The sequence below is a fragment of the Corythoichthys intestinalis genome, chromosome 16 (genome assembly GCF_030265065.1).
Source record: "Corythoichthys intestinalis isolate RoL2023-P3 chromosome 16, ASM3026506v1, whole genome shotgun sequence".
In the NCBI taxonomy this organism is placed as follows: Eukaryota; Metazoa; Chordata; class Actinopteri; order Syngnathiformes; family Syngnathidae; genus Corythoichthys; species Corythoichthys intestinalis.
This window is the reverse complement of record NC_080410.1, coordinates 27,411,984-27,438,701: the sequence shown is the minus strand read 5'-3', so window position 1 is coordinate 27,438,701 and position 26,718 is coordinate 27,411,984. Positions and strand designations below refer to the sequence as shown.

Genomic DNA, 26,718 nt, shown 5'->3' with positions numbered 1-26,718 from the left:
CTTAGTGACAGACTTCGGAATCTGGAGTCAGATTGGCTAGTTACTTCAGTGAAATCTATGACAACCACACCTTTATTGTGTTCAAAATAACTCCAAAATGAATATAAGACATTATTATCAAACTTGTAATATATATTAGTGATATTAAATGAAAGAGACTATTAGATTTGGGTTGTATGAGGTCAAAGGTCACAAGGGTCAGAAAAGGAATTTTGTGACAGCTCAATAAGGGTTGAGCCTGTTTAACTCATATTAGCAGGTGATATGATGAAAAGAGAAAGGGTCAAAAGTCACGGAGGTCAGAAATAAAGTGATGCTTTGAATTTGACAGCTTAGGCTGCAGACTGCTCTCAGAGTGATCTTCTAGTTTTCTGGATGAGCTCCTTTTGAAGGTTTCTTTGTACTTTTAAGATATTATCCCTTTCAATAAATGGCTAAGAGTGCATGGAAAGTCTACTACAACAACTAAATTTTAATAGCGTACCGCACGAATGCTATTTTTAGACCGCAAGGCTGCGTGACGTCAGCATCGTAAACCCGAAAAGGGGTGAACGTAGAAGCGCGCTCGCATACAAACCATGCATATACATACTGCTTGTTTTCTGCCGGTAATCTTTCACAAAAGAACATGCCGAGTAAACACTGCTGCTATGGAACTTGTAGAAATGACTCTAGACTTTACAACCATCAACATACGAAGAGTGTTTTGGTCATACGTTTCCCAAAGCCAAAAATTTAGAGGAAAAAATAAAAACAATGGATCAATTTGTGCGGATGTCCAAAAGACCAGTTTAACATCAGCAAGATGAAGCCATTAGCCTTTATATGCAGTAAACATTTTGTTGGGGGCCATGGTCCTACAGATGACAATCTGATCCATTGCCTACCACAGCCGGCCCCGAAAAGGTAAGCCATTTTGAGATATATATATATATATATATATATACACACAGTATATATATATCACAAAAATCATGTAGACTTATTTTTGTAAAATACGGATAATTAAATAAATTAGCCATGTTTGGCCTTGGTCTTTTTGCAGTAAGCCTGTTCATGCCTACAGGTAGGCTCTAGATTTAACAGCTTTACCTTTTCTGTTCAATAGAAACAACCTTAGTAAGGGGTAAGTATAAATAAAAAATTAATAGAATTAAGATTTGTTATGAAAGAAAAAATTTAAAGTGTTCGTTGGCTGTCACCAAGAAACATTTGCGATCACTACACAAAAATATTGGGGGTAATTTATATTAGCAATTGGTCAGAGACGTGAGAAAACCAGAGGATATAATTCATAACTAGCCCTGCAAGCAGGACTGAACGGGCCCTCGCGGTATGGCGCAACTCGGAGCTCAGGCAAAGTGGGACGGCACGCAGGTCAGGGCAGTCGACAACAGACAGATATCCGGGCAGATATATTGCATGTCTGAATGTTCAGAATTAGTGGCGAGACAAATTGGCGACAGTCATTATGACTTTCCTTTTGGACCCCTCTGCTTCAGCGAAACAAAATTGTTCATCAGGCACCTGAACACATGTCTTAAGGCTCTCCCGATTCAGGTTTGAGCAGGGGTCGCGTTAACCGAATATTTTCTGTCGTTGACCGATTTTTTAAAACGGTGACGGAAAAAACTGAAGTCCACCTGTCATTTTGACAGGTTGCAATTCACACCCCAGACCACAGGGTGGCGAGTGAGCATATTAATTAGCTATTGTCTCTCTTGATGCATGACGTCGTTGGCCTTACTCTGAAAAATGTCAAGGCAACTGAGTGTCCGAAGTTTCTTCAAAAAGCCCCAAAACGACGATGGTGTTGATAAAAGAGGTGATAAAACAGGGACTGCACAAGCGGGCACGCAATTCAAGTCCATGCGCACCAGGAGGAAGGTGTAAGACTCCGTTCAGGCCACAGCAGGTGAACTGTTAATTTCATTGTTCCATAATGTAGCCTACCTACTGGGGCCACAGTCAGCTGTTTTTGTCACTGCGGAGAAAAAGTTACATATTCATCTGCTTGATGTGTGATGGCACGGTGTGGATTCTCTGTTAAGCTTGTTCGGACAGAATGTTAATTTAAAATGAATGAAAACTAAATACTATTGAATATGTTGAAGCGGTATGCAATGTTAAGAGTCTTGTTAGCTCGAATTGCTGTGTCCAGCTGCTGTAGCTCTGCTGCTCTCTGTGAACTCTCTATTCAAGCCGGAACGCGCGCGGCTCTTAAGTGTCTCTGTCACGTGACTGTGTCGTAGCCGCTAACGCGCTCGGCCAAATGGACACACAAGTACGGAAGGTGAATTATGCCAAACAAAGGGTCACCACAATGTCATTATCATCATTTTAAAAATTTAAGTGACGGGTAAAAATAGATTATGACCGGATATTTATGACCCTGTCAGTCAAAATGGCAGACGACGCAAAAGTCTAGCGCAACCTCTGGGTTTGATGTCAATTGATTTTTGTCCCCGAGAAGCAGGAGCCTTTCTCGTTAATTAAAAGGGTGTTTCCTGTTCCCACTAGGGGGCGCCAGGCATAATGGGTAATATTTCAATAAGGTCATGTGCAGGTTGAAATATCTCACATTCATGCCAGATATGAAAAAGATTGCACCTTCAATCAGGAAGTTATTAGTCATTTACTGAATTGGCGTGTTGTCAAAAATACGCCGCATTTGCTCCCCTTGCCCAGGTCAGGCCCGTGGATGAAATGTCACCATTTTGATAACCTAACATCTCATATTTGTCATGAACAGTCTGACCAATTTTGAGGAGCATTCAACTTACTGCCTCGGCGTAATGGTCTCAAACGTGCATGCTGGTTTTTGACTAAAATGCCATGTTCTGCAAGATTCAATCCATAATACCCGATTTCCTGTTGGGTTTGGAATATGGGTGCAAGAGACTTTTTGGAGCAGTTTTGCACAACGTATCCACTCCCCAAATTTCATCACTCTACGTCGAAAAAAACTAATAGGAAAGGCCTTTTTGAAAGATTGAAGGGGGCGCCACTGAGCCATTTTATTACATCTTTTCGCAATGTTGCTAAATTCATGAAATTTACATGAAGCCGCATGTATGTGCATATTTTAGTGAGTTTTCGAGCATGTTCAGACCTTGAAATTGGCCATTTTGAGACAAAATGCCGAGGGTCTTTTCACTTTCCTGTTTGGGGACTGGTACATCAACGAAAACTCAATATTTTTTATCAGATACCTAAAGACATGTCTTAAGGCTCCCCTGATGCAGGTTTGAGGTCAATTAATTTTTTTCCCAAGGAGGAGGAGCCTTTCTCGTAAAAAAGGCAGTTTCCTCTTCCCACAAGGGGGCGCCAGGCCTAATGGAAACTATTTCAATGCAGTCGTGTTCAGGTTAAGACACCTTACACGCATGCCAAATATGAAAAAGATTGCACCGTGTATCAGGAAGTTATTAGTCATTTACTGAAATTGGCGCGTTGCCAAAAAAAAAACACCCGACTTTGGTACCCTGCCCAGGTCAGGCCCGTGGACGAAAACTCACCATTTTCAGAACTTCATATCTCATATGTCTCATGAAGCCTTACACCAATTTTGAGGAAGATCCAACGTACTGGCTGGGCGCAATGGTCTGAAACGTGCATGCTGGTTTTCCACAAAAATGGCATGTTTTTCAACATTCAATCCAAAATACCCGATTTCCTGTTGGGTTTGGAATATGGGTGCTGCAGACTTTTTGAAGCGGTTCTGGACAACGTATCCACTCCCCAAATTTCATCACTCTACGTTGAAATACATCAAAGGAAAGGCCATTTTTAAACTTGCAAGGGGGTGCCACTGAGCCATTTCTTGATTTTTTTTTTTTTTAAACGTTGCTAAATTATCGAAATTTACGCGAAGCCGCATGTATGTGCAAATTTTGGTGAGTTTTTGAGCATGTTCAGGCCTTCAAATTTGCCATTTTCATTTGCCATGGGAAAAAAAAAAAAAAAAATCCTTCGAAGAACAATAGGGCCTTCGCACGCGAAGTGCTCGGGCCCTAATAAAGATGGCACATGGTGGTAAAGGATAGCTTGTTGAAACAAGAGAATGTCATTGTCATTGGCGTCAGGCGATGCACACAAGAAAAAGGTGTCGATAAAAAAGCTACCTCTGGATCAGGTCAGCTCTTTTTCCCGTCTTTTTCAGCCCTCGACACTCAAGCCATCTCTTTAACTGAACATTTGTATGTTCTTCCACATCTTTACCAGTGAATTTGGAACCAGGGTCATCATTTTCGGACAGAATTGGTAGGTTGAGCTCAATAAACATCACGTTCGTACAGTATTTATATGCATCGAGCATGAGGGACAAACGTGAGTTTGACCCCCCCTAGCAACAGTTGCTAACGTCATGAATATTAATGAGCAAAGGTGACATGCTACGTGCGGTACGCTATTGGCGTTGATCAGACGCACTTGAAATGGGGTCAGGTGAGTGCCGAGTCCCATTCAACGTGAATTTGAAGGGGATTGTTTATTCTGAACAACACTATATCCCTAGTAAAGGAGGCTGCGCATACATGGGCAACATGTTACATAATGTTAGTTATTAACCTTCTTGAACATTTCTAGAGTTTCCATATCCCAATTCTGTCCCTTTTTTTTTTTTTTTTTTTTTAAGTTGGACAAAGCATGGATAATGTTATTTTTGTACTTCTAGCTACTTGTTCTTAACTCATTTACCACTATTAGCAGCAATAAACGTCCAATCCTTTTGAAATGGGAGGGGTGCCAACGATCGAATGATCCCTGTCGTCCCTCCAGTTCAAATGATTGGACATCTATCGCCATCAATGGCAGCATGAGTTTACTACAGGGCATAATTACTTTTGCCAATACTGCTGAGTGGTTCCATTGCGAAGATGTTCCATGTGGTCCCCTTGGGATGAAGTCAACATTGTTCCTACTCCCCCAACATGTGTGCATACCAGAGAGTCCAGGAGCCCATCTGTGCACGTCCTTCACACAGAGCCCCCCCCAAAGCCACCCTTGATGCTGCTGCCGGTTTCCCACAGTGCGCCTTCTCTGTCACTGTCAGCGGCCGCCATGTGCGTTTTCTCCGCCGTGTCAAAATAGCGCAAGTGAGCCAAAGCAGAGATGTGTGTTTTGGCGTCGGAATGATTAATATGAGAAAATAAACCCATTTAGATCATTTTTTTCCTGTGAAATGCAAACTAAAACTATTCATTATAAGAGAGGTGGTGTAAAAGGAAGCCACTGACCACATGATCATGGACACCATGGTCATGATGATCTCGTTGAGGATGTTGAAGAATTCACACATGACTTTGCCGCGCTCGCCCATCCTGCCCATGCAGATGCCAAAGGTGATGAAGAAGCCGATTAAGCCTGAACACACGCAAGCAGACCTTATGAAACAAAGAACAGAACAACAATTTTTACCTCCACCACTAGGTCAAACCTATGGAAGGCAGAGGTTATGTATTCGCTCCCATTTGTATGTAGGTTTGTGTGGTACGAAAAAGTATCTGAACCTTTAGGAATTTCTCACATTTCTGCATAAAATCGCCATCTAAAGTGATCTGATCTTTGTCAAAATCACATAGATGAAAAAGCAGTGTCTGCTTTAACTAAAACCACCCAAAAATGTATAGGTTTTCATATTTTTAATGAGGATAGCATGTAAACAATGACAGAAGGTGGAAAAAGAAGTAAGTGAACCCTCTGCCTAAGGAGACTTAAAGAGCAATTGAAACCATTTTTTAACAATTTAAGTCAAGTACGTGTCCAATCACTAATGAGTGGTTTACTTTGAAGCTGCCCTGCCCACTATAAAATGCACACCTGGTAAGAATTGTCTTGATGAGAAGCATTGTCTGAAGTGCATCATGGCTCGGTCAAAAGAGCTGTCTGAAGACCTGCTATCAAGGATTGTTGATTTGTATAAAACTGGGGAAGGATACAAAACCATCTCTAAAAGTCTGAATGTTCATCAATCGACAGTCAGAGAAGTTGTCTACGAATGGAGAGAGTTTGGCACTGGTGCTTCTCTCCCAAGGAGTGGCCGTCCACCAAAGAGGACGCCAAGAGTTCAGTCCAGAATACCCAGAGAGGTAAAAAAGAACTGTAGCGTATCTGCTGAAGACTTACCTAAATCACTGGCACAGTCCAATATCTCTGTGCACACATCAACTATATGTAAAACTATGGCCAAGAATGGTGTTCATTCCACGGAGGAAGCCACTGCTGTCTAAAAAAAACATTGTTGCTCGTTTAATGTTCACAAAAAGGCACTTGGACATGCCACAGAAGTTTTGGAAAAATATTTTTTGGACTGATGAAACCAAAGTTGAATTGTTTGGGAGTAACACACAACGTCGCGTGTGGAGGAAAAATGGAAAAGCTCACCAACATCAACACCTCATCCCCACTGTGAAGCATGGTGGAGGGAGCATCATGATTTGGGGCCGTTTTGCTCCCTCAGGGCCTGGACAACTCGCAGTCATTCATGGAAAAATGAATTCAAAAGTTTATCAGGATGTTTTGCAGGAAACCTGAGTCCGTCTGTCAGACAGTTGAAGCTAAAAAGAGGATGGATGCTGCAACAATACTATGATCCAAAACACAGGAGTAAATCAACTTCAGAATGGTTTCAGAAGAACAAATTACGCATTCTGCAGTGGACAAGTCAAAGTCCAGACTTGAACTCCATTGAAATGCTGTGGCATGACCTGACAGCAAGACAGCAATTCATGCCAGACATCCCAGGAATCTGACTGAACTAGAGCAGTTTTGTCGGCAAGAATGGACCAAGATTAGTCCTGATCGAAGTGCCAGATTGATCTGCAGCTACAGGAAGCGTCTGGTTGAAGTTATTGCTGCCAAAGGGGGGGGCAATATATTAAATGTGATGGTTCACTTACTTATTTTCCTCCTTCTGTCATTGTTTACATGCTATCATCATTAAAATGTGAAAACCTATAAATGTTTGTGTGGTTTTAGCTAAAGCAGACAGTGTTTTCATCTGTTTGAGTTTGACAAAGATCACATCACATTTGATGGTGAATTTATGCAGAAATGTGAGAAATTCCGAAAGGTTCAGATACGTTTTCATACCACTGTAATTCAGTGTATAAAGGGAACATTATGACATTTGCAGTATAGGTTTTTAATGTGAAACGGCAGAGGTGATTACATTTTGGTGTAATGAGGTCAAAGGTCACTGAGGGTAGGAAATGATTTTGGCAAAACTTAACGGATTAGCCTATTTAACTCAAATTCGCGGGCTAATTGATATGATGCGAAGAGAAGGGTAAAAGCAGAAAATATGAAATGCTTTGAAGGTCTGCTCACTCTGAGTGCTTTTCAAGTCACTCTTGATTTTGCTAAACATTTGAGGTGTAACGATTCATTTATCTGGATCAATACATGGATTAGTTAAAGAGAAAGACAAAACCTTTATCATGTGCATCAAAAAGCAAAAAGAATCTTTGTTCTTAATCAAGAATCTTAATAAGTTAAAACTAGGGCTGTCAAACGATTAAAAATTGTTAATCGAGTTAATCACAGCTTAAAAATTAATTAATTGTAATTAATCGCAATTTAAACCATCTATAAAATATGCCATATTTTTCTGTAAATTATTGTTGGAATGGAAAGACACAAGACGGATATATACTGTACATTCAAATACTGTACATAAGTACTGTATTTGTTTATGATAACAATAAATCAACAAGATGGCATTAACATTATTAACATTCTGTTAAAGCGATCCATGGCTAGAAAGACTTGGAGTTCTTAAAAGATAAATTTTAGTACAAGTTATAAAAATTTTATATTAAAACCCCTATTAATTTTTTCATTTTAATAAAATTTGTAAAATTTTCAATCAAAAATAAACTAGTAGCTCGCCATTGCTGATGTCAATAATTACACAATGCTCATGGTGCTGAAACCCATAAAATCAGTCGCGCCCAAGCGCCAGCAGAGGGCAACAAAACACCAAAAAACACACGTAACAAGTGGACATGACACTGTGCTGTCATTTTAATCTGTTTGAGCGGGGCGTGTGCGATAAATGCGTCAAATATTTTAACGTGATTAATTTTTTAAATTACCGCCCGTTAACGCGATAATTTTGACAGCCCTAGTTACAGTGGGGAGAACAAGTATTTGATACACTGCCGATTTTGCTGGTTTTCCCACTTGCAAAGCATGTAGAGGTCTGTAATTTGTATCATAAGTTCTCTTCAACTGTGAGGGACGGAATCTAATACAAAAAAAACAGAAAATCACGTTGTATGATTTTTAAATAATAAATTTGCATTTATGAAATAAGTATTTGATACATCACAAAAATAGAACTTAATATTTGGTACAGAAACCTTTGTTTGCTATTACAGATACTAAATGTTTCCTGTAGTCTTGACAAGGTTTGCACACACTGCAGCAGGGATTTTGGCCCACTCCTCCATGCAGATCTTCTCCAGAGCCTTCAGGTTTCGGGGCTGCTGCCGGGCAACACGGACTTTCAGCTCCCTCCATAGATTTTCTATCGGGTTCAGATCTGGTGACTGGCTAGGCCACTCCAGGACCTTAAGATGCTTCTTACGGAGCCAGTCTTTAGTTGCCTTGGCTGTGTGCTTTGGGTCGTTGTCATGCTGGAAGACCCAGCCACGACCCATCTTCAGGGCTCTCACTGAAGGAATGAGGTTGTCAGCCAAGATCTGGCGATACATAGCCCCATCTATCCTCCCCTCAATACGGTGCAGTCGTCCTGTACCCTTGGCAGAGAAGCAGCCCCAAAAAATGATGTTTCCTCCTCCATGTTTCATGGTTGGGATGGTGTTCTTGGGGTTGTACTCATCCTTCTTTTTCCTCCAAACACGACGACCTGAGTCTAGACCAAAAAGTTCAATTTTGGTCTCATCCGACCACATGACCTTCTCCCATTGCTCCTCTGAATCATCCAGATGGTCAGTGGCAAACTTCAGACGTGTCTGGACATGCACTGGCTTCAGCAGCGGGACCTTGCGTGCGCTGTAGGATTTTAATCAATGACGGCGTAATGTGTTTCCGATGGTTTTCTTCGAGACTGTGGTTCCAGCTCTCATCAGGTCACTGACCAGGTCCTGCCGTGTAGTTCTGGGCTGATCCCTCACCTTCCTCATGATCAGTGATGCCCCACGAGGTGAGATCTTGCATGGAGCCCCAGAACGAGACAGACTGACCGTCAACTTGAACTTCTTCCATTTTTTAATAATCGCTCCAACAGTTGTTACCTTCTCACCAAGCTGCTTGCTTATTTTCCTGTAGCCCATCCCAGCCTTGTGCAGGTCTATTATTTTATCCCTGATGTCCTTACACAGCTTTTTGGTCTTGGCCATTGTGGAGAGGTTGGAGTTTGTTTGAGCATGTGAACAGGTGTCTTTTATACAGGTAACAAGTTCAAACAGGTGCAGTTACTTGGAGAACGTGGAGAACAGGAGGGGTTCTTAAAAAACAACTGAGAGCCGAAATATTTACTAGTTGGTAATGTATCAAATACTTATTTCATGCAGTTAAATACAAATTTATTATTTAAAAATTATACAATGTGATTTTCTGGATTTTTGTATTAGATTCCGCCCCTCACAGTTGAAGAGAACTTATGATGCAAATTACAGACCTCTACATGGCTTGCAAGTGGGAAAACCAGCAAAATCGGCAGTGTATCAAATACTTGTTCTCCCCACTGTAAAACGTCCCAAATTTCATTTTTTGGATATGTAACTGGAACCCAAATTGCCGGAGCTTGACTTCAAGGCCTAGTCATGGCGGAGAGGGTTTACAGTTTCATGGGCTGAGGATGGCATCGCTGCTTTTTTGCAGATGATGTGGTCCTGTTTGTGTCATCAGCCTGTGACCTGCAGCACTCACTGAACCGGTTTGCAGCTGAGTGTGAAGCAGCGGGGATGAGGATCAGCACCTCCAAATCTGAGGCTCATGGTTCTCTGCAGGAAACCGGCGGATTGCCCTCTCAGGGTAGGGAATGAGGTGCTGCCTCAAATGAAGGAGTTCAAGTATCTCAGAGTCTTGTTTACGAGTTAAGGAACAATGGAGCGTGAGATTGGACGGAGAATCAGGGCAGCAGGAGTGGTATTGCAGTCGCTTTATTGCACTGTTGCAATGAAGAGGGAGCTGAGCTGAGAGGAAAAGCTCTCCATCTACAGGTCATGACCGACAAAACATGATCGTGGGTACAAGCGGCCGAAACGGGTTGTCTCAGGTGAATAGCTGGCGTCTCACTTAGAGACAGGGTGAGAAACGCTGCTACTCGCGAGAGGCTCAGAGTCTAGTTGCTTCCCCTTCACGTAGAAGGGAGTCAGCTGATGTGGTTCAAGCATCTGGTGTGGATGCCACCAGGGCGCCTACCTAGGGAGGTGTTCCTGACACGTCCAGCTAGAAGGAGACCTCGGGGCAGGCCCAGGACTAAGTGGAGGGATTATACAGTATCTCGACACTGGTTTGGGAGTGCCTCGTGATCCCCCAGTCAGAGCTAGTTAATGTGGCCAGGGAAAGGGAAGTTTGCTGAAACTGCTGCGCCTGCGAACTGACTTCGGATAAGCAGTTAAAATGGATGGATGGAAAATCCTGATAACTATAGTAATGAAAAAGATAATGTTTTAACACAAAAAATGACACCACTTGCAAGTGCAGCTATTGTGTGACAAACGTGACATTAGTTACACCACGCGCGTACAGCACATAGTGTAAATGCCGTTAACCCTCCTGTTACGTGATTTGTTTCCAGGTGTTTGACCCAATGTCAATGTCAATGGCAATGAGCGTTAAATGTATCAGAAACTGAATTTTTAAAAATCTAATTGTAAGCATGTGTCCACTAACTTTCCTTAAGCCAAGCAGAACACATTTTATATTCGGAAAATACCTTTTTTTTTTTTTTTTTTTTAAACAAAAAGTTGGGTCAATTTGACCTCTATGACTAAATATTCTAAGATATAATAACCCCACGAATAACTTCACTGCAACATATGTGTTAAACCTTTCCATTATTAAAAATGAAACTATTCAAAATAGGAAAAAAAGGGGCTCAATTTGAACACTGTGAATATACACATCCAAATGAAAAAAAATATCACAAATATCCATTTCACATTAGAAGATACAGTATGTTAAAATTTAAATGCATTTTAAAAACGTATTTAAAATTCAAAACGGGTCAATTTGACCCCTCGACGTAACAGGAGCAGCTGATTACGATACCTGTAAAGCGTTGCTAATAAAACGCACAAATTCTTTGGTTCTGTACCTATTCAGTATGTCTCTGTCTTGCTCATTTCTCTGTCTGAGACTGAGCATGTACACTGCTGGGCAAAAGTATTGGCACCCCGGCAATTCTGTCAGATAACGCTCATTTCTCCCAGAAAATGATTGCAATCACAAATACTTTGGTAGTAATATTTTCATTTATTTTGCTTGCAATGAAAAAACACAAAAACTGATGTGGAAAAAAATGAAATCATTATCATTTTACACAAAACTAAAAAATGGGCCAGAGAAGAGTATTGGCACCCTTTGAAAAATCATGTGATGCTTCTCTGATTTGTGTAATTAAGAGCACTTGTTACTTACCTGTGGCACATAATAGGTGGTGGCAATAACTAAATCACACTTGCAGCCAGTTAACCCTTGAGAGTCGAAGGACGGCGCGTCCTCAGCGCACGTCGTCTTTGAAGCGCCCTCACGTTTTAATTACGTCACCCACATGCCGTTGGTTGGTCTCGTTTTAAAGTGCGGAAGTTGCGGTTTACTCTCGTTATTATTTGAAGTCAATCGACCAACTAAAACGTGAGATATTGTCATTTAAGTTTTATAGTTTTATTGTCCTCTCAAAAAAACATTAAAACGCTGCATGGATCATTTGTTTATGTCTATATTTCCATCATTTCTTGTCCTTTTTCAAAACGGAAGCTCCATGAAAAAAACACAAATCAAACGAACCCTTTCGAAGTCACAGTGGAAGCACAAAATGTTTTTTTTTTTTTTTAATAAATATAACTGCCGTGCGAGGTTCCACCGAACGAGAGGGAGGAGTGTTCTGAAGCAGCGAGGTGGCGAGCGAAGGCCGTTTGGATCGAGCAGCGACTTTTTGTGACTTTGAGAATGAACGGAAAACTGAATTTAGCGCAAGCAATTGTGCTTTTTGATCAACTTGAGGAAGAGGATGGTCCAAATTCGTCATCATCGTCTTCTTCGGAAGAGTCCTCGAGTGAAGATAGTGATGGATTTGAACACGTGGGTGACGCCATCGACGAGCAGAGGTAAGCCAACTCACTTTTTTTTTTTAATGCTGAAAAAGTTTCTTTTGAAAGTTTCTTTTGATATTGCAAGACAAAGTTAATTTTGATGCAATATAAGTGTGTGTTTGTGTATATAATAATGTGCATATCAGATCAAAGTCGTAAGTGCACTGTGTGTATCCCAGGCAGGAATTTATCATTTGTGGTGTTCTTCTTTCTATATGAAGATTAGGGATGTAGCACATATTCAGCTATGGTATTCTTTCTATTGTCATACATATAGATTTCCATTATTTATTGCTGTATATATTTTTATTTTATACTTTATTATTTTCATAAATACTAACTTTTTTCATGTACATTTATAGTGACAATGAAAGTAAAGTGAAATGAAAATGGAAGGGTGGAAAGAGGACCGACACCCCATGGAAGTGTGGTCTGTGTGATGTAGCCTTGTGTCTAATTCCAGGACGAAACTGCTTTTCGGAGTGGCATGCCTGAAAAAATTTTAACTTGTTTATTGTAACTATTTTTGAAAATACTTTTTTCCCCAATGTTATATATATATATTTTTTTCCCCACAATCAGTCTTCTCAATTTGTGTATATAAATGTGTGTTCAAGAAGCTTGATTGTGTGTACATAGTTTTCATCAGGTGATGGGCCGCAATACCTAAACTCATAAAGAGATGGCCTCTAAACACTTTTTGTGTTAGATGGTATATATTTTTTCACTGTTCTTCACTGTTTGGTCTGCTGTTTATAACCTGTTTTGACTAGAGCATGTATAAAGGCAAAAAACGCCTATGGCTATACCTGTTGTATATGTTGAATTGTCAAATATAAGACTATTTATTCTAAATTTTTTGGGTTGAATGTTCATCCTAACATGTTGAATAAATATTACAAAGTTTCAAAACGGTTCGTTACGCATGTTTGGTTGTCAATTGGACATCAATATTAAAAATTTTGACAAAACAATTTTGGAATTTTGGGTCTTATTGGGCCCAAAATGATGATTTATAATTGGTCAGTGAAGGAAACAACAGTTTGGACATGAAGTTCAAGGTGTCACAAAAAAAGGGACCAAACCAGGCCATCGTAAACAATTCTTTCTTTGAAATATAAAGGCAACTTCAAAGGCATGCAAAATCAGACAAAATAGGCCCAGACCTTAAAGGGTTAAAATGGATTAATGTTGACTCAACCTCTGTCCTGTGTACCATATTGAGCATGGAGAAAAGAAACAAGACCAAAGAACTGTCTGAGGACTTCAGAGGCAAAATTGTGAGGAAACATGGGCAATCTCAAGGCTACAAGTCCATCTCCAAAGACCTGAATGTTCCTGTGTCCGTGCGCAGCGTCATTAATAAGTGTAAAGCCCATGGCACTGTGCCTGACCTCCCTAGATGTGGACGGAAAGGAAAAATTGACGAGAGATTTCAACGAAAGATTGTGCGTATGGTGGATAAAGAACCTCGACTAACATCCAAACAAGTTCAAGCTGCAGTCCGAGAGTACAACAGTGCCAACCCATACTATCTGTCGGCGTCTGAATGAAAAGGGACTCTATGGTAGGATACCCAGGAAGACCCAGAGACATAAAAAAGCCCGGCTGGTGTTTCCCAAAACTTACCTGAGAAAGTCAAAACCATTTTGGAAGAATGTTCTCTGGTCAGATGAGACAAAAGTAAAGCTTTTTGGGAAAAGGCATCAACATAGAGTTTACAGGAAAAAAACGAGGCCTTCAAAGAAAAGAACACGATCCCCACAGTTAAACATGGTGGAGGTTGCCTGATGTTTTGGGGTTGCTTTGCTACCTCTGACACTGGACTGCTTGACTGTGTGCATGGCATTATGAAGTCTGAAGACTACCAACAAATTTTGCAGCATAATGTAGGGCCCAGTGTGAGAAAGCTGGATTTCCCTCAGAAGTCATGAGTCTTTCAGCAGCACAATGACCCAAAACACACTTCAAAAAGCACTAGAAAATGGTTTGAGATTAAGCACTGGAGACTTCTAAAGTGATTCCAGACCTGAATCCCATAGAACACCTGTGGAGAGATCTGAAAATGGCAGTTTGGAGAAGGCACCATTCAAATCTCAGAGACCTGGAGCAGTTGACCAAAGAAGAATGATCTAAAATTCCAGCAGAGCATTGTAAGAATCTTCATTGATGGATACCAGAAGCGGTCATTTATTTTGTTATGCTACGAAGTATTAGGCTGAGGGTGCCAATACTTTTGTCCGGCCCATTTTTGGAGTTTTGTGTAAAATGATAATGATTTTTTTTCATTCTTTTTTTTTTTTTGTGTTTTTCTTTGAAAGCAAAAATAAATGAACATACTACTACCAAAGCATTTGTAATTGAAATAATTTTCTGGGAAAATTGAGCATTATCTGACAAAATTGCAGGTGTGCCAATACTTTTGGCCAGCAGTGTATAGGCCATTGATGTAGCACAGTCTTGCAAATACTGTATCATTGTCCAAAAAATCAATATCTTTTGTGTTGTCATTAAATTTTTGATTAACTCACTTCATGTTAGTAATGATGGTGATGGTGATAATTGCAATATGCTCACCAAGGACATTCATGCCCCATTTATATTCAAGTTTCTTCTTGCCGACAATAATCGGTTCCGTTTGGTTTGGGGCCACCACCGCCGTTTGTTTCAGTACTGTCTGGACCTAGGGGCAAAGTTGAAATCCGGTTAATTCATGAAAAGATGATGGCTTGCCGGCAGACTTTCGGGGTCTAAGCTACCTGCTGAAAGCACGCCTGCACCAAGTTTTCAGGGAAGAGGTTGCGGATGAGATCCAGGAAGGCATCCAGGCTGCTGACTTCCTGGCTCTTAGGTGGGCCGGAGGGAGCACCAGTACCACCGCCGCGGAGCTTGGGATTTCCAGGGTGAATGCTGAGCACAAGGATGACGCCTAGGATGGCGGCAATGATGGTGGTGGTCATGTAGTAGACCATAGCTCTGCTGCCCATTCGGCCGCTAGAGCGAGCGTCCAGACCGGCCAGACCTGAAAAGAATATTTTGTTATTGCCGAGATTTTCCTGGCTGTTACGTGCAGGAGCTCTATTATTAGGGACCTGTGATGAGGCTGGAGATGATGAGGGGCAGGATGAGCATCTTAAGCATCCTCATGAGGATTTCGCCAGGGAAGGAGATGGTGGTGAGGGCTGAGCTTTCCGTCACCTTCATGTAGCGAAGCAGCATGCCAAATACCGCTCCCATAACCACACCTGCCATGCCATTACAACAAAGGAAGATTGTCAAGATTATTTATGATACGCTCACAGACTGACTGGGCATTGTCAAAAGTATTGGAAATACATTCTAACTAACTGGCTGTCAATGACGATGATAGACGTCCAAATATCTATCACTGTCAATGGCGGCTAAACAATTAACAAAAAAAATATTGTATATATAGGTAGAACTAGAAGGACTACTTTTAGTTCAATATATATGTATATACAGTATATACAGTGCCTTGCAAAAGTATTCGGCCCCCTTGAATCTTGCAACCTTTCGCCACATTTCAGGCTTCAAACATAAAGATATGAAATTTAATTTTTTTGTCAAGAATCAACAACAAGTGGGACACAATCGTGAAGTGGAACAACATTTATTGGATAATTTAAACTTTTTTAACAAATAAAAAACTGAAAAGTGGGGCGTGCAATATTATTCGGCCCCTTTACTTTCAGTGCAGCAAGTGGAGTGACAGAAGTTCAGTGAGGATCTCTGAATGATCCAATGTTGTCCTAAATGACCGGTGATGATAAATAGAATCCACCTGTGTGTAATCAAGTCTCCGTATAAATGCACCTGCTCTGTGATAGTCTCAGGGTTCTGTTTAAAGTGCAGAGAGCATTATGAAAACCAAGGAACACACCAGGCAGGTCCGAGACACTGTTGTGGAGAAGTTTAAAGCCGGATTTGGATACAAAAAGATTTCCCAAGCTTTAAACATCTCAAGGAACACTGTGCAAGCCATCATATTGAAATGGAAGGCGCATCAGACCACTGCAAATCTACCAAGACCCGGCCGTCCTTCCAAACTTTCTTCTCAAACAAGGAGAAAACTGATCAGAGATGCAGCCAAGAGGCACATGATCACTCTGGATGAACTGCAGAGATCTACAGCTGAGGTGGGAGAGTCTGTCCATAGGACAAAAATCAGTCGTACACTGCACAAATCTGGCCTTTATGGAAGAGTGGCAAGAAGAAAGCCATTTCTCAAAGATATCCATAAAAAGTCTCGTTTAAAGTTTGCCACAAGCCACCTGAGACACACCGAACATGTGGAAGAAGGTGCTCTGGTCAGATGAAACCAAAATGGAACTTTTTGGCCACAATGCAAAACGATATGTTTGGCGTAAAAGCAACACAGCTCATCACCCTGAACACACCATCCCCACTGTCAAACATGGTGGTGGCAGCATCATGGTTTGGGCCTGCTTTTCTTCAGCAGGGACAGGGAAGATGGTTAAAATTGACGGGAAGATGGATGCAGCCAAATACAGGAACATTCTGGAAGAAAACCTGTTGGTATCTGCACAAGACCTGAGACTGGGACGGAGATTAATCTTCCAACAGGACAATGCTTCTAAACATAAAGCCAAATCTACAATGGAATGGTTCAAAAATAAACGTATCCAGGTGTTAGAATGGCCAAGTCAAAGTCCAGACCTGAATCCAATCGAGAATCTGTGGAAAGAGCTGAAAACTGCTGTTCACAAACACTCTCCATCCAACCTCACTGAGCTCGAGCTGTTTTGCAAGGAAGAATGGGCAAGAATGTCAGTCTCTCGATGTGCAAAACCTATAGAAACATACCCCAAGCGACTTGCAGCTGTAATTGGAGCAAAAGGTGGCGCTACAAAGTATTAACGCAAGAGGGCCGAATAATATTGCACGCCCCACTTTTCAGTTTTTTATTTGCTAAAAAAGTTTAAATTATCCAATAAATTTTGTTCCACTTCACGTTTGTGTCCCACTTGTTGTTGATTATTGACAAAAAATTAAATTTTATATCTTTATGTTTGAAGCCTGAAATGTGGCGAAAGGTTGCAAGGTTCAAGGGGGCCGAATACTTTTGCAAGGCACTGTATATACGTAAATATATTCAATCTAACTATTGGGGAAAAAATGTTTTGCTCCATTTTAAATGGTATTTTTTTAAATATTACCTGTTATTAATTTTCATCTACAGTCAATAAGTTAAAAAAAAGTCTTTTAACTTAAATAAATTCATCTTAATTCAAAACTTAATTTTCCTGGTTTATATTTAAATATTCAAAAGTCTCTTTAGATTTTGTTTTGCTCAGTAGAAAAAAAACATGTCAATGAATCTTTTTGTGATTTAAACTTCAATTAAATAAAGATTTTGACAACTGATTTCTAAATTACGCAAAGATGCAAAAAGCAATATTGGAGGAATTCATTCATACACTAGATACATTTTGAAACTTTTTTAGTTTCCCATTAAAAATGAATGGGCAAGTTTTTGGCAAATTTCCGGGGGACCGTAAATTTTTTTCAAAATTCGGTATTCAACTTTTATGCCCAACACCATCCCGGAATTTTTAATGCCTATTTGTGCGATTTGGTCAAAAATTGAAGGACTAGATACATTTTGAAACTTTCTTTGTTTCCCGTTAGAAATGAATGGGCAAATTTTTGGCAAATTACCGGGAAACTGTACATTTTTTCAAAAAAAATTTCTCTGTGACTTTTATGCCCCTCCCCGTGCCAGAATTATTGATGCCAAAATTGTGTGTTTTGGTCAAAAGTTGAAGGAGGAAATACATTTTGAAACTTTTCTTTTTTCCCATTAAAAATGAATGGGAAGTTTTTTGGCAAATTTCCGGGGAACCATACTTTTTTCCCAAATTCTAAATACAACTTTTATGCCCCTCACCATCCCGGAATTTTTGATACCTAAATTATGTAATTTGGTCAAAAAATGTAGGACTATTTCTTGGGTCCGTTTGAAAAAAAGCCATCGTCGTGCAAAAATTCCGGACGTGTCGATACTTGAACGGTGCCGATCGGTCAAGCGGTTCGGGCTGCACGGCGCGCCGAAGGAATCCCGTTCAAAAAAAAAACAAAAAAAAAACAGAACAACACTATCTGGGTCTTTTTCAAAGACCCAGATAATTAGGACAGGTTTCACTAAATCCGGACCCTGGTGCCACTTTTCCTGTCGTGTTTTCCACGTCTCTCTCCCCTAACACACCTGAATCAAATGATTATGTCATCGGCAACTTCTCCAGAAGCCTGATAATGATCCTGATTATTTTGATTCAGGTGTGTTGGAGGAGGGAGACATGGAAAACACGACAGGAAAAGTGGCACCGAGGTCCGGATTTAGTGAACCCTGCACTAGGATATACTGCCTTTTATAAAATAGAAATTCATTTCAAAGGATTTAAATCTAATACTTGTAATCAATTCTTTATTTTTGTTGTTGTTGTTGGACCTGCTGTAATTCACAACCTTTCTTCCACTGACTGAGCACAATTAACCCTACCCATGACGGTGAGCCCCAACAGAAGGTTGTGAGTATTGCGGCTGCAGTGGCCAGCGTCTTTGTAGCCTGTCTCCGTGCCGTCATCTTGCCGGATTTCCTCTACCGCCTTGGTTTTGTTGGCGTTGGACTGCTGTACCGTGGCCTGGTTTGTCATCCTGCCTGGTGAGAGATGCTCAATAACTCATATTAACCCTTTATAGGGAACTCATTTAACTCAGTTAAATAATATGAATTTATTTAAATTAAAAAAAAAAAAAAAACATTTTAGAGTTTTATTTGGGGATTTTAACCTGTGTATTTCTGTTCTGATTTTAAATTTGTTTTCTTTTGATACAACATAGACTTCATAATTATTTTGATGGGACACATTCCACAGACACTGCGCCACGCCTTCAAGTAGGGGGTTGTCCCACACTGCGCTTCAGTTTTTCACAGTCAGTCGCAGTTATTCAACACATCCAAAGCCGGATTTAGGTTGAAAAAGTACGAAAGCTGTACCGCATACAAACAGGAAGGCTTGTCTCTGGAGTGATTTGTTCAAGGATTCAAGGTAATTATTATATTTTTCGTACCATGCATGCATTTTGAAACATTGTGAAAAAAATCAATGGGAGAAATTAACTGCTACGGCATTGGCATCATAATTCGCAATATTTACGTAAAACAAATTCTAACTGCCCGGTTTTTTTGCTTTTAACCAAGAAATAAGACTGTTTTACGTCCATATCTATAAAGAATTCAGGCATTTAAGCATTTATTCACAAGATTTTTCAACGTAAAAAGCTCTTTGTGGTGATAAGGCGGCGCCACAGTGGCTTAAAGACTAGCAGCACATTCGACATATTTACATAAAATAAATGCTAACTGCCGAGTTTTCTTTTTTGCTTTTAACCACGAATCAAGACGGTTTTAGGTCCATATCTATAAAGAATTTAGGGATTTAAGCATTTATTCAGAAGAATTTTCAACGTAAAAAGCTCTTTGTCTGCGTTTCCACTCAGTCAGCTTTGACGGACAAAGGCCCCCTATTAATTGGCCCCGCGTCCCGTCAATATATTATGAAGTCTATGGATATAATTGTAATAATGTATAGATTTAAAAATATACAGAAAAATACAAAACATTACAATGAGGATTAATTTTTTCAAAATGAGATCATTGATAATATCTAAGTTTTTTTTTAAATTCCAAAAATAGTCAAATGCCTAATAAAGGGTTACAGCTGTGATAATACATTGTGATATTGCTCTTTCACAAAATTAGAAAACAAAAATGTGTGAAACATATTTATTTTGGGATATTCCCAATTCCAACATAGTGAGACATTTTATCGCTACGTGCCATGACCAAGTATTGCTACATCATCAGATACAGTATCAATTGCAGTGAAAAGGCAGATATTTCTAGGACAAATTTTGCAAAGTCTGCATTAAGACATTAAAAAAATATATCAGTATTTATTAAATAGTATTCCTTTCACTCATTATACATTATCATTAGCTATCATTGTTATAAAGATACTTTTCTGTTTGCATGAAATCATTGTAGTTACCGTATTTTTCGGACTATAAGTCGCACCTGAGTATAAGTCGCACCAGCCATAAAATGTCCAATGAAGAGGAAAAAACATTTATAAATCGCCCCGGAGTATAAGTCGCATTTTTGGGGGAAATTTACTTGATAAAATCCAGCACATAGAACAGATATTTCATCTTGAAAGGCAGTTTAAAATAAAAAATACAATATAGAACAACATGCTGTATACGGTAAGTGTACAGTATGAAAATGTTACATGATGCATGAACAACAAAATGCGAACGTGGCCAGTATGTTAACGTAACATAGTTATTAAGATTTATTCAGATAACTATAACTTAAAGAACATGCTAACAAGTTTACCGAACCATCAGTATCACTCCAAAAAACCAAAATAACATGTGAAATGATATAATAATGTTTTAATAATTTCACACATAAGTCGCTCCTGAGTATAAGTCGCACCCCCAGCCAAACTATAAAAAAAACTGTGACTTATAGTCCAAAAAATATGGTATTTGATTGGCATTTTATGTTTTCTGCAATACAGCCCGCTCCAAATTCCCAACACTGGCAGCCCAACGGGGGATCTAACTCCATTGTGACCGATAACAACCTGCTCTTCAGAACCCACCAAAAAAACACAGGATCCAATAATGGACTTAAGCAACAGCGCGTATAACTATTTCTATACACGTTTCCTGAGCGAAATATGGACGGCGCCATCTTGGACAAAACGGTTGAAGTTAGCAGTGTTGACGACGTTAAAACTGCGAAATCAAGCCAGAGGAACATACGAATTCTTCAAAAATGGATTCGGAATGACCTAAATGAGACGTAGATGAGATTGGATGATTGTTCTAATCACTTCGTTGATCATTCGTGGACAAAATTATAACAACCTGTCAGCTTGTGTTGACGTAAGGTATCAATTTATACGCCGGCCACTTGAGTGACCAAAATGCGGTGAAATTACAAATTATAATACATTTGCCGAATGCAGAAGGGCTGACACGGATTTTGTTGTTACAAGTGAATACTACAAGGTATGTACATATCATATAAACAAAATCGTATGTCATTCTTTTTTATTGCAGACATTGATCGTGATAAAACATTTGGACAACATGATTCCATTTCTTGTTTTATTTTAAAACGATTGGTGCATGTGCAAAAGAGGTCAATAAATCACAATTTCTAAAATTATTAGAAAAACATTAATGAAGGTTGAGCATACGAGGAATGTGTTATCAGACAGCAGAGCTTAGGGGAGCTTCTCCAAACTTTCACCCAACATCACGGAGACCCTTGGCGGCATCCAAACAGACTTTGGTCATTCCAGCTCCAATAGCATGTCTTAAAATTGCTACAGTTAAAAAGCTCGTAGTTGGATCTCGGGGTGAGACACTGCCTCCAGCCCTCCTCCGGGTAGAATGACGTAGTCTCAATATATGTCCATTAACTTACAGTAAGTGTTGCTGCGAGGCACATCAACTTATATTCCCTTGTCTAACAGCATTTTCCATCTGTAAACAAACGAACAAAAAACTTGTAACGATTGCATTTATGGGGCGCCATCCAACACGTACTGATTAGCAATAGGCTAGCAGCAGTAGTTGTAGTAAATAATATTGAAGATCATAAGTCTGTCATTTTCAAAGTATCGGAATCGGCAAAAAAATATCGGCCATGCCTTTTTTTAATATATATATATATTTTTTTAATTTAATCGTTTTGTAATTGTATTTAACGTTACAAACATAATATGTTACACTCATCCAGAGTCTTTAGTTTAGGCTTAAGGTAGGGTTATCAAATTTATCCCGATAACGGCGGGAGTTTTTTAAAAAATGTATCACGTTAAAATATTTAACGCAATTAATGCATGCGCTGCACGACCCACCCACGCATTGTCGCGCTCAATCTGTAATGGTGCCATTTAACCTATATAGAGAGATAAACGGCAGAGTAAAATGAGTAGAGTGAATTTTGGCAGCCTTTGGAGCCTTATTTTAATTGGCTAAAGCCTTTCAAATTCTCTCCCTACGATTAGAAATATCATGGGAAGCAATGTGGGGAAGCAAGGTAGCAAATGATCTTTTTCTTAACACCTTAAGTTATTTCCCAACGCAGAGAAGATATATCAATTGATAGCACTACGCACAGTCACGGTTCCACTTCCCATCATGCATTGGGGCATGGCTACAGTATCATTTACTGAAAGCTCAACAAATACACTAGATGGCAATATTTAGTCACAATATCCAAAGTCACAAGTCTTTCTATCCGTGGATCCCTCTCACAGAAAGAATGTTAATAATGTAAATGCCATCTTGAGGATTGTCATAATAAACAAATACAGTATATATAAATACGCATGTACTGTATGTTGAATGTATATATTCGTCCGAGTTTTATTCTTTTTTTTTTCTTAATGCCTTGCCAAAATGTATATGATCGGGAAAAATTATCGGGAATGATTGGAATTTAATCGGGAGCAAAAAAAAAGCAATCGGATCGGGAAATATTGGGATCAGCAGATTCTCAAACTAAAACGATCGGGTTCGGATCGGGAGCAAAAAAACATGATCGGAACAGCCCTAATAATTACAATCATCATCGTAATATCAATAGCAAAGGCAACAAATCGTTTCAAGCGCCAGATTTCAGGTTTCATATTTTTGGGGCACATACCTTTCATAAGACAGTGGCAGCATGACTACACGAATGCCCGGGACCCGCGGGACAGCCTGCAGTTTGGACGTCTCTCTCCGGTGTTACCAGTACCCATGGTTTGTGGTACGGAGTATTGAGGCACTGGCTTGGTTCTACATCCGCCTTCATGAAGACAATATTCCCATGTTCGTGTATGAGGACACAGCCAACTTTGTGGCTGCGGAGGTAACGGAATGTCTCGGACCTTCCTAATGACGTTTCCATCCACTGCCGTAGAATCAATAAAATACGATAATATTTTACTTGTGGTCACCCTCGGCCACTTCTTTATGTTGTCTTCCCATGTCGAGATGGCAGAAGGATGCGATATTTCCAAATCGTGTTTTTTCAGGATTTTTACTGAGTGATGCCACTCCAGCGCCATTGAAGTCAATGGTAAAAAAATTGGAAACGGAAATTGTAGGCAGACATAAGGAAGTAAAGCGGAAGTACCTCGAAAAAACTTTTCTATAAGTATTCTGTGAAGAAGGTCTTCTCAGCCTTAACCTGAATAGCAAGCGCTCACCTGGAACAAAAAATAGCTGCTGCATGCACCTCATGAAAACAAGAATCTTCACAGGGTCCTTAACACAGCACAGAAACACTCTGCCTGTGCTCTCTTCAGCGATCACAAAAAAGCTGAGGGCATCCTCATAAGCGGAGTTTAAGGGGGGCCAGGGGGGCCAGCCCCCCCAGGTGGCCAAAAAGTGTCATTGCATGTAATTGACTTTCCTATTGTAAAGCAATAAAACAACAAAAATGAACGAAATGAACAAAAAAGATATTTTTATCATGGGTCAAAATGATTTTTAGAACAGATCATGTGACGAGCACTTTACACTTTGCATATTATTTAAAATAAATAAATTAGGGGAGGGCAATTTTATTTTTCAAATTATTTTTTTTTTCTTTGTTTGAAAATGTTTGTTTTTTTGATTGAAGCAACTTTTTGGGAGATTGAATGATTTAGACACAAATGTCACACAAAAAGGATTGCTAAAATCAAATTTTTGGTTTTGGAAAGTGTTCAAATGCAAATATTTGAGTCTCAAATATTTTTTCACATTCAAAAACTTTTTTTCTATGATTGAATTTTTTCTTTTTTTGGTTGAAGTGATTTTCCTTTTGAATATATTTTTTGTTTGAAGCAACTTATTTTTTGACTGAATAATAAAGACACAAATGTCCTAGCCAAAACGTGGCCCAAAAGCAAAACAATATTACTTGAATCAAAAAAGCTGCTTCAAGCAAAAAAAAAAAAAACAACAACTCCAATTAAAAAAAAAAATCAATAAATAAATCCAAAGAAAAATAGCTTTCAAATGCATTTTTTGGAGTTTCAAATTTATTTTTGCATTCAAACACATTTTTGAATGCACATTTTGACTTTTTAAAATTTAAAATATATATTTTGATTGAATTTTTTTTTTTTTTTTGGATTGAAGGAACTTTTTTTTAATCGAATAATGAAGACACAAATCTACCTCCATATGGCTCCGCCCAGGTGATACAATTTTGACTGGGGTAACTACATTGGCACAACACCGGCGGGCGTACAATATTCAATGGATGACAATCTTGGCAAAAAGTATAGCTGTCCTAAGCAGCCTGATTCAGAATTCCCCTCAAGAATGGTGGGAAACAAAAAAAAAAAAAACCCCGCTCATTTTCAACTTATTATTATAAATATTCATGTAAGTTAATTTTATTGCTGACACTGTGTTTTGGGGTCATCAACATTTTGTGCCCCCCTGCCCCAAAAGTCAAACTCCGCCTATAGGCATCCTGAATGACTTCACATACACAAATCACTTTATCAGAGAGATGGTGTATGTAACTGAATCAACACACTGGAAAAATTCACATATCCCAAAGCTCTTTCAATAACAATTGACAACATAAAATACGCCACAGCAATTTTTATGCTAGGAAAAAAAAGCATTATTTTAAAACAAAAAAAGAGAGATAAACCCTAAGATTACTGTAGTTCTCCATCAAAGCATCTTATCTTTGCAATTAATCAAAATGAGATATTCATCTGTCTGATATATGAGTCATCTGCAAGCATATTTGGTCATTGCGCGACATATTTGAGTTCCGGCGGTTCAACGCAGAATTGTTACAAGATTTCCCTCTCGATTTCTCACGGCCTCCGACGCAACAAAAGCTCTGATTGTAAGCTCGTCCCCAGTCTGGATTTCAGACTCCCACCACCTCATGTAAACACATCTGGAGAGCAGCGCCGCCAGCCAAGTCCACGTCACCGCTTTCAAAACAGATTCTAATCCGCGGACGACACAAAAACGCCGTTACCTGTCGACCTCAAGCGCTCATCCTCCGACCCCCCTCGGTTCCACGTCCGGAGACGGAGAACGTCCCGGTCGCTTTGGACGAAAGGGATGTAATCCTCCCATCCAATGTGGAGCCAGGACAGCAGTGGGAGGAGGGTGGTGGTGGGGGGGGGGGCACCTCTGTTGTAGTCTTCACAAATCCTCTTTTCGATCCTTATGTCATTCTTTGCCCCGATATTGTTTGTTGGGTAGCGGGGTTAGTAAGAGGTGGCACCGGAGAAAGATTGGATTTTATCGGTAGTACTGTTAAGTTTACCGTACCAAAACCTGGTGTTACAATTCTTAGAGGCAAAAACATTGCTGCCGTTGACGGCGATAGACGTATTAATGAATGAGTTAAGCTTTGCGGTATGAAGTCAGGAAAAGCAGAGTTGCAGATAATATTGTGTTCTTGGCAGTAATTAAATATTTAGAAAAATGTATTTGTTGTATTTAAGAAATTTACATCTGTAAATCAAAACACTTGAATATTAGATGACAATAAATCTGTTTCTGGAAAACATCAATACATATTTGTTAACCAAGCAGGTTCCTCATTACAGTACATGTTCGCATTAGGTTAGTGATTTTTGAAGACGCAATGAGTGATTGTCTTTTTTGTTTAAGAGTAAACTTCAACTAGGAGTGGTATTAGTACCTTGGATCTTGAATTGAAAAGCAAATACATATACAGTACTAGCCTATTAGTTGTCTGTAGTTTGAATGCTTATTAAACTGCTACCTGATTGTTTTTTTGTTGTTGTCAGTCCTGGCGATAAGACCTTAGGAAGAGATGATGGGGCTACAGTTGTTTGCTTTTGCAGTCCTGTCCACATGCTCTTGATGCATTCAACCATTTTTTTTCTGGGTATACTCAATTAGAGATTGAACTCGGTGTTGGAATTGGTGCACAAAGTATAATAGGAACTTGAACGATTTGACGTTTGTTAACACAAGGCATGGTTTGGATTTTCCTTAACTTTTGGAGGTATGAAATGTTGTTTTTCTCAATCTTAGGACATACAGTAGGGCAAATAAGTATTTAGTTAACCAGTAATTTTGCAAGTTCTCCTACTTGAAAATATTAGAGAGGCCTGTAATTGTCAACATGGGTAAACCTCAACCATGAGAGACAGAATGTGGAAAAAAAACAGAAAATCACATAGTTTGATTTTTAAACAATTTATTTGCAAATCATGGTGGAAAATAAGTATTTGGTCAATACCAAAGGTTCATCTCAATACTTTGTTATGTACCCTTTGTTGGGAATAACGGAGGCCTAACGTTTTCTGTAACTCTTCACAAGCTT

General features: G+C 39.5%; 1 protein-coding gene across 2 annotated transcripts in view; it reads right to left on the bottom strand.

The window, feature by feature from the left end:
• Window positions 1–26,469, bottom strand: part of slc1a9 (solute carrier family 1 member 9) — a 57,805-nt gene extending 31,336 nt beyond the window's left edge. For both annotated transcript variants that reach the window (XM_057817431.1, XM_057817430.1), the window contains exons 1-5: window positions 18,829–26,469; window positions 15,380–15,532; window positions 15,047–15,309; window positions 14,865–14,970; window positions 5,238–5,364 (exon numbers count right to left, since the gene is read on the bottom strand). In XM_057817431.1, the coding sequence (XP_057673414.1) occupies window positions 5,238–5,364; window positions 14,865–14,970; window positions 15,047–15,309; window positions 15,380–15,532; window positions 18,829–18,982 (803 nt within the window). In that variant the 5' untranslated portion in view covers window positions 18,983–26,469. The remainder of the gene's footprint in view (window positions 1–5,237; window positions 5,365–14,864; window positions 14,971–15,046; window positions 15,310–15,379; window positions 15,533–18,828) is intronic.
• Between the last annotated feature and the right edge of the window lie 249 nt (window positions 26,470–26,718).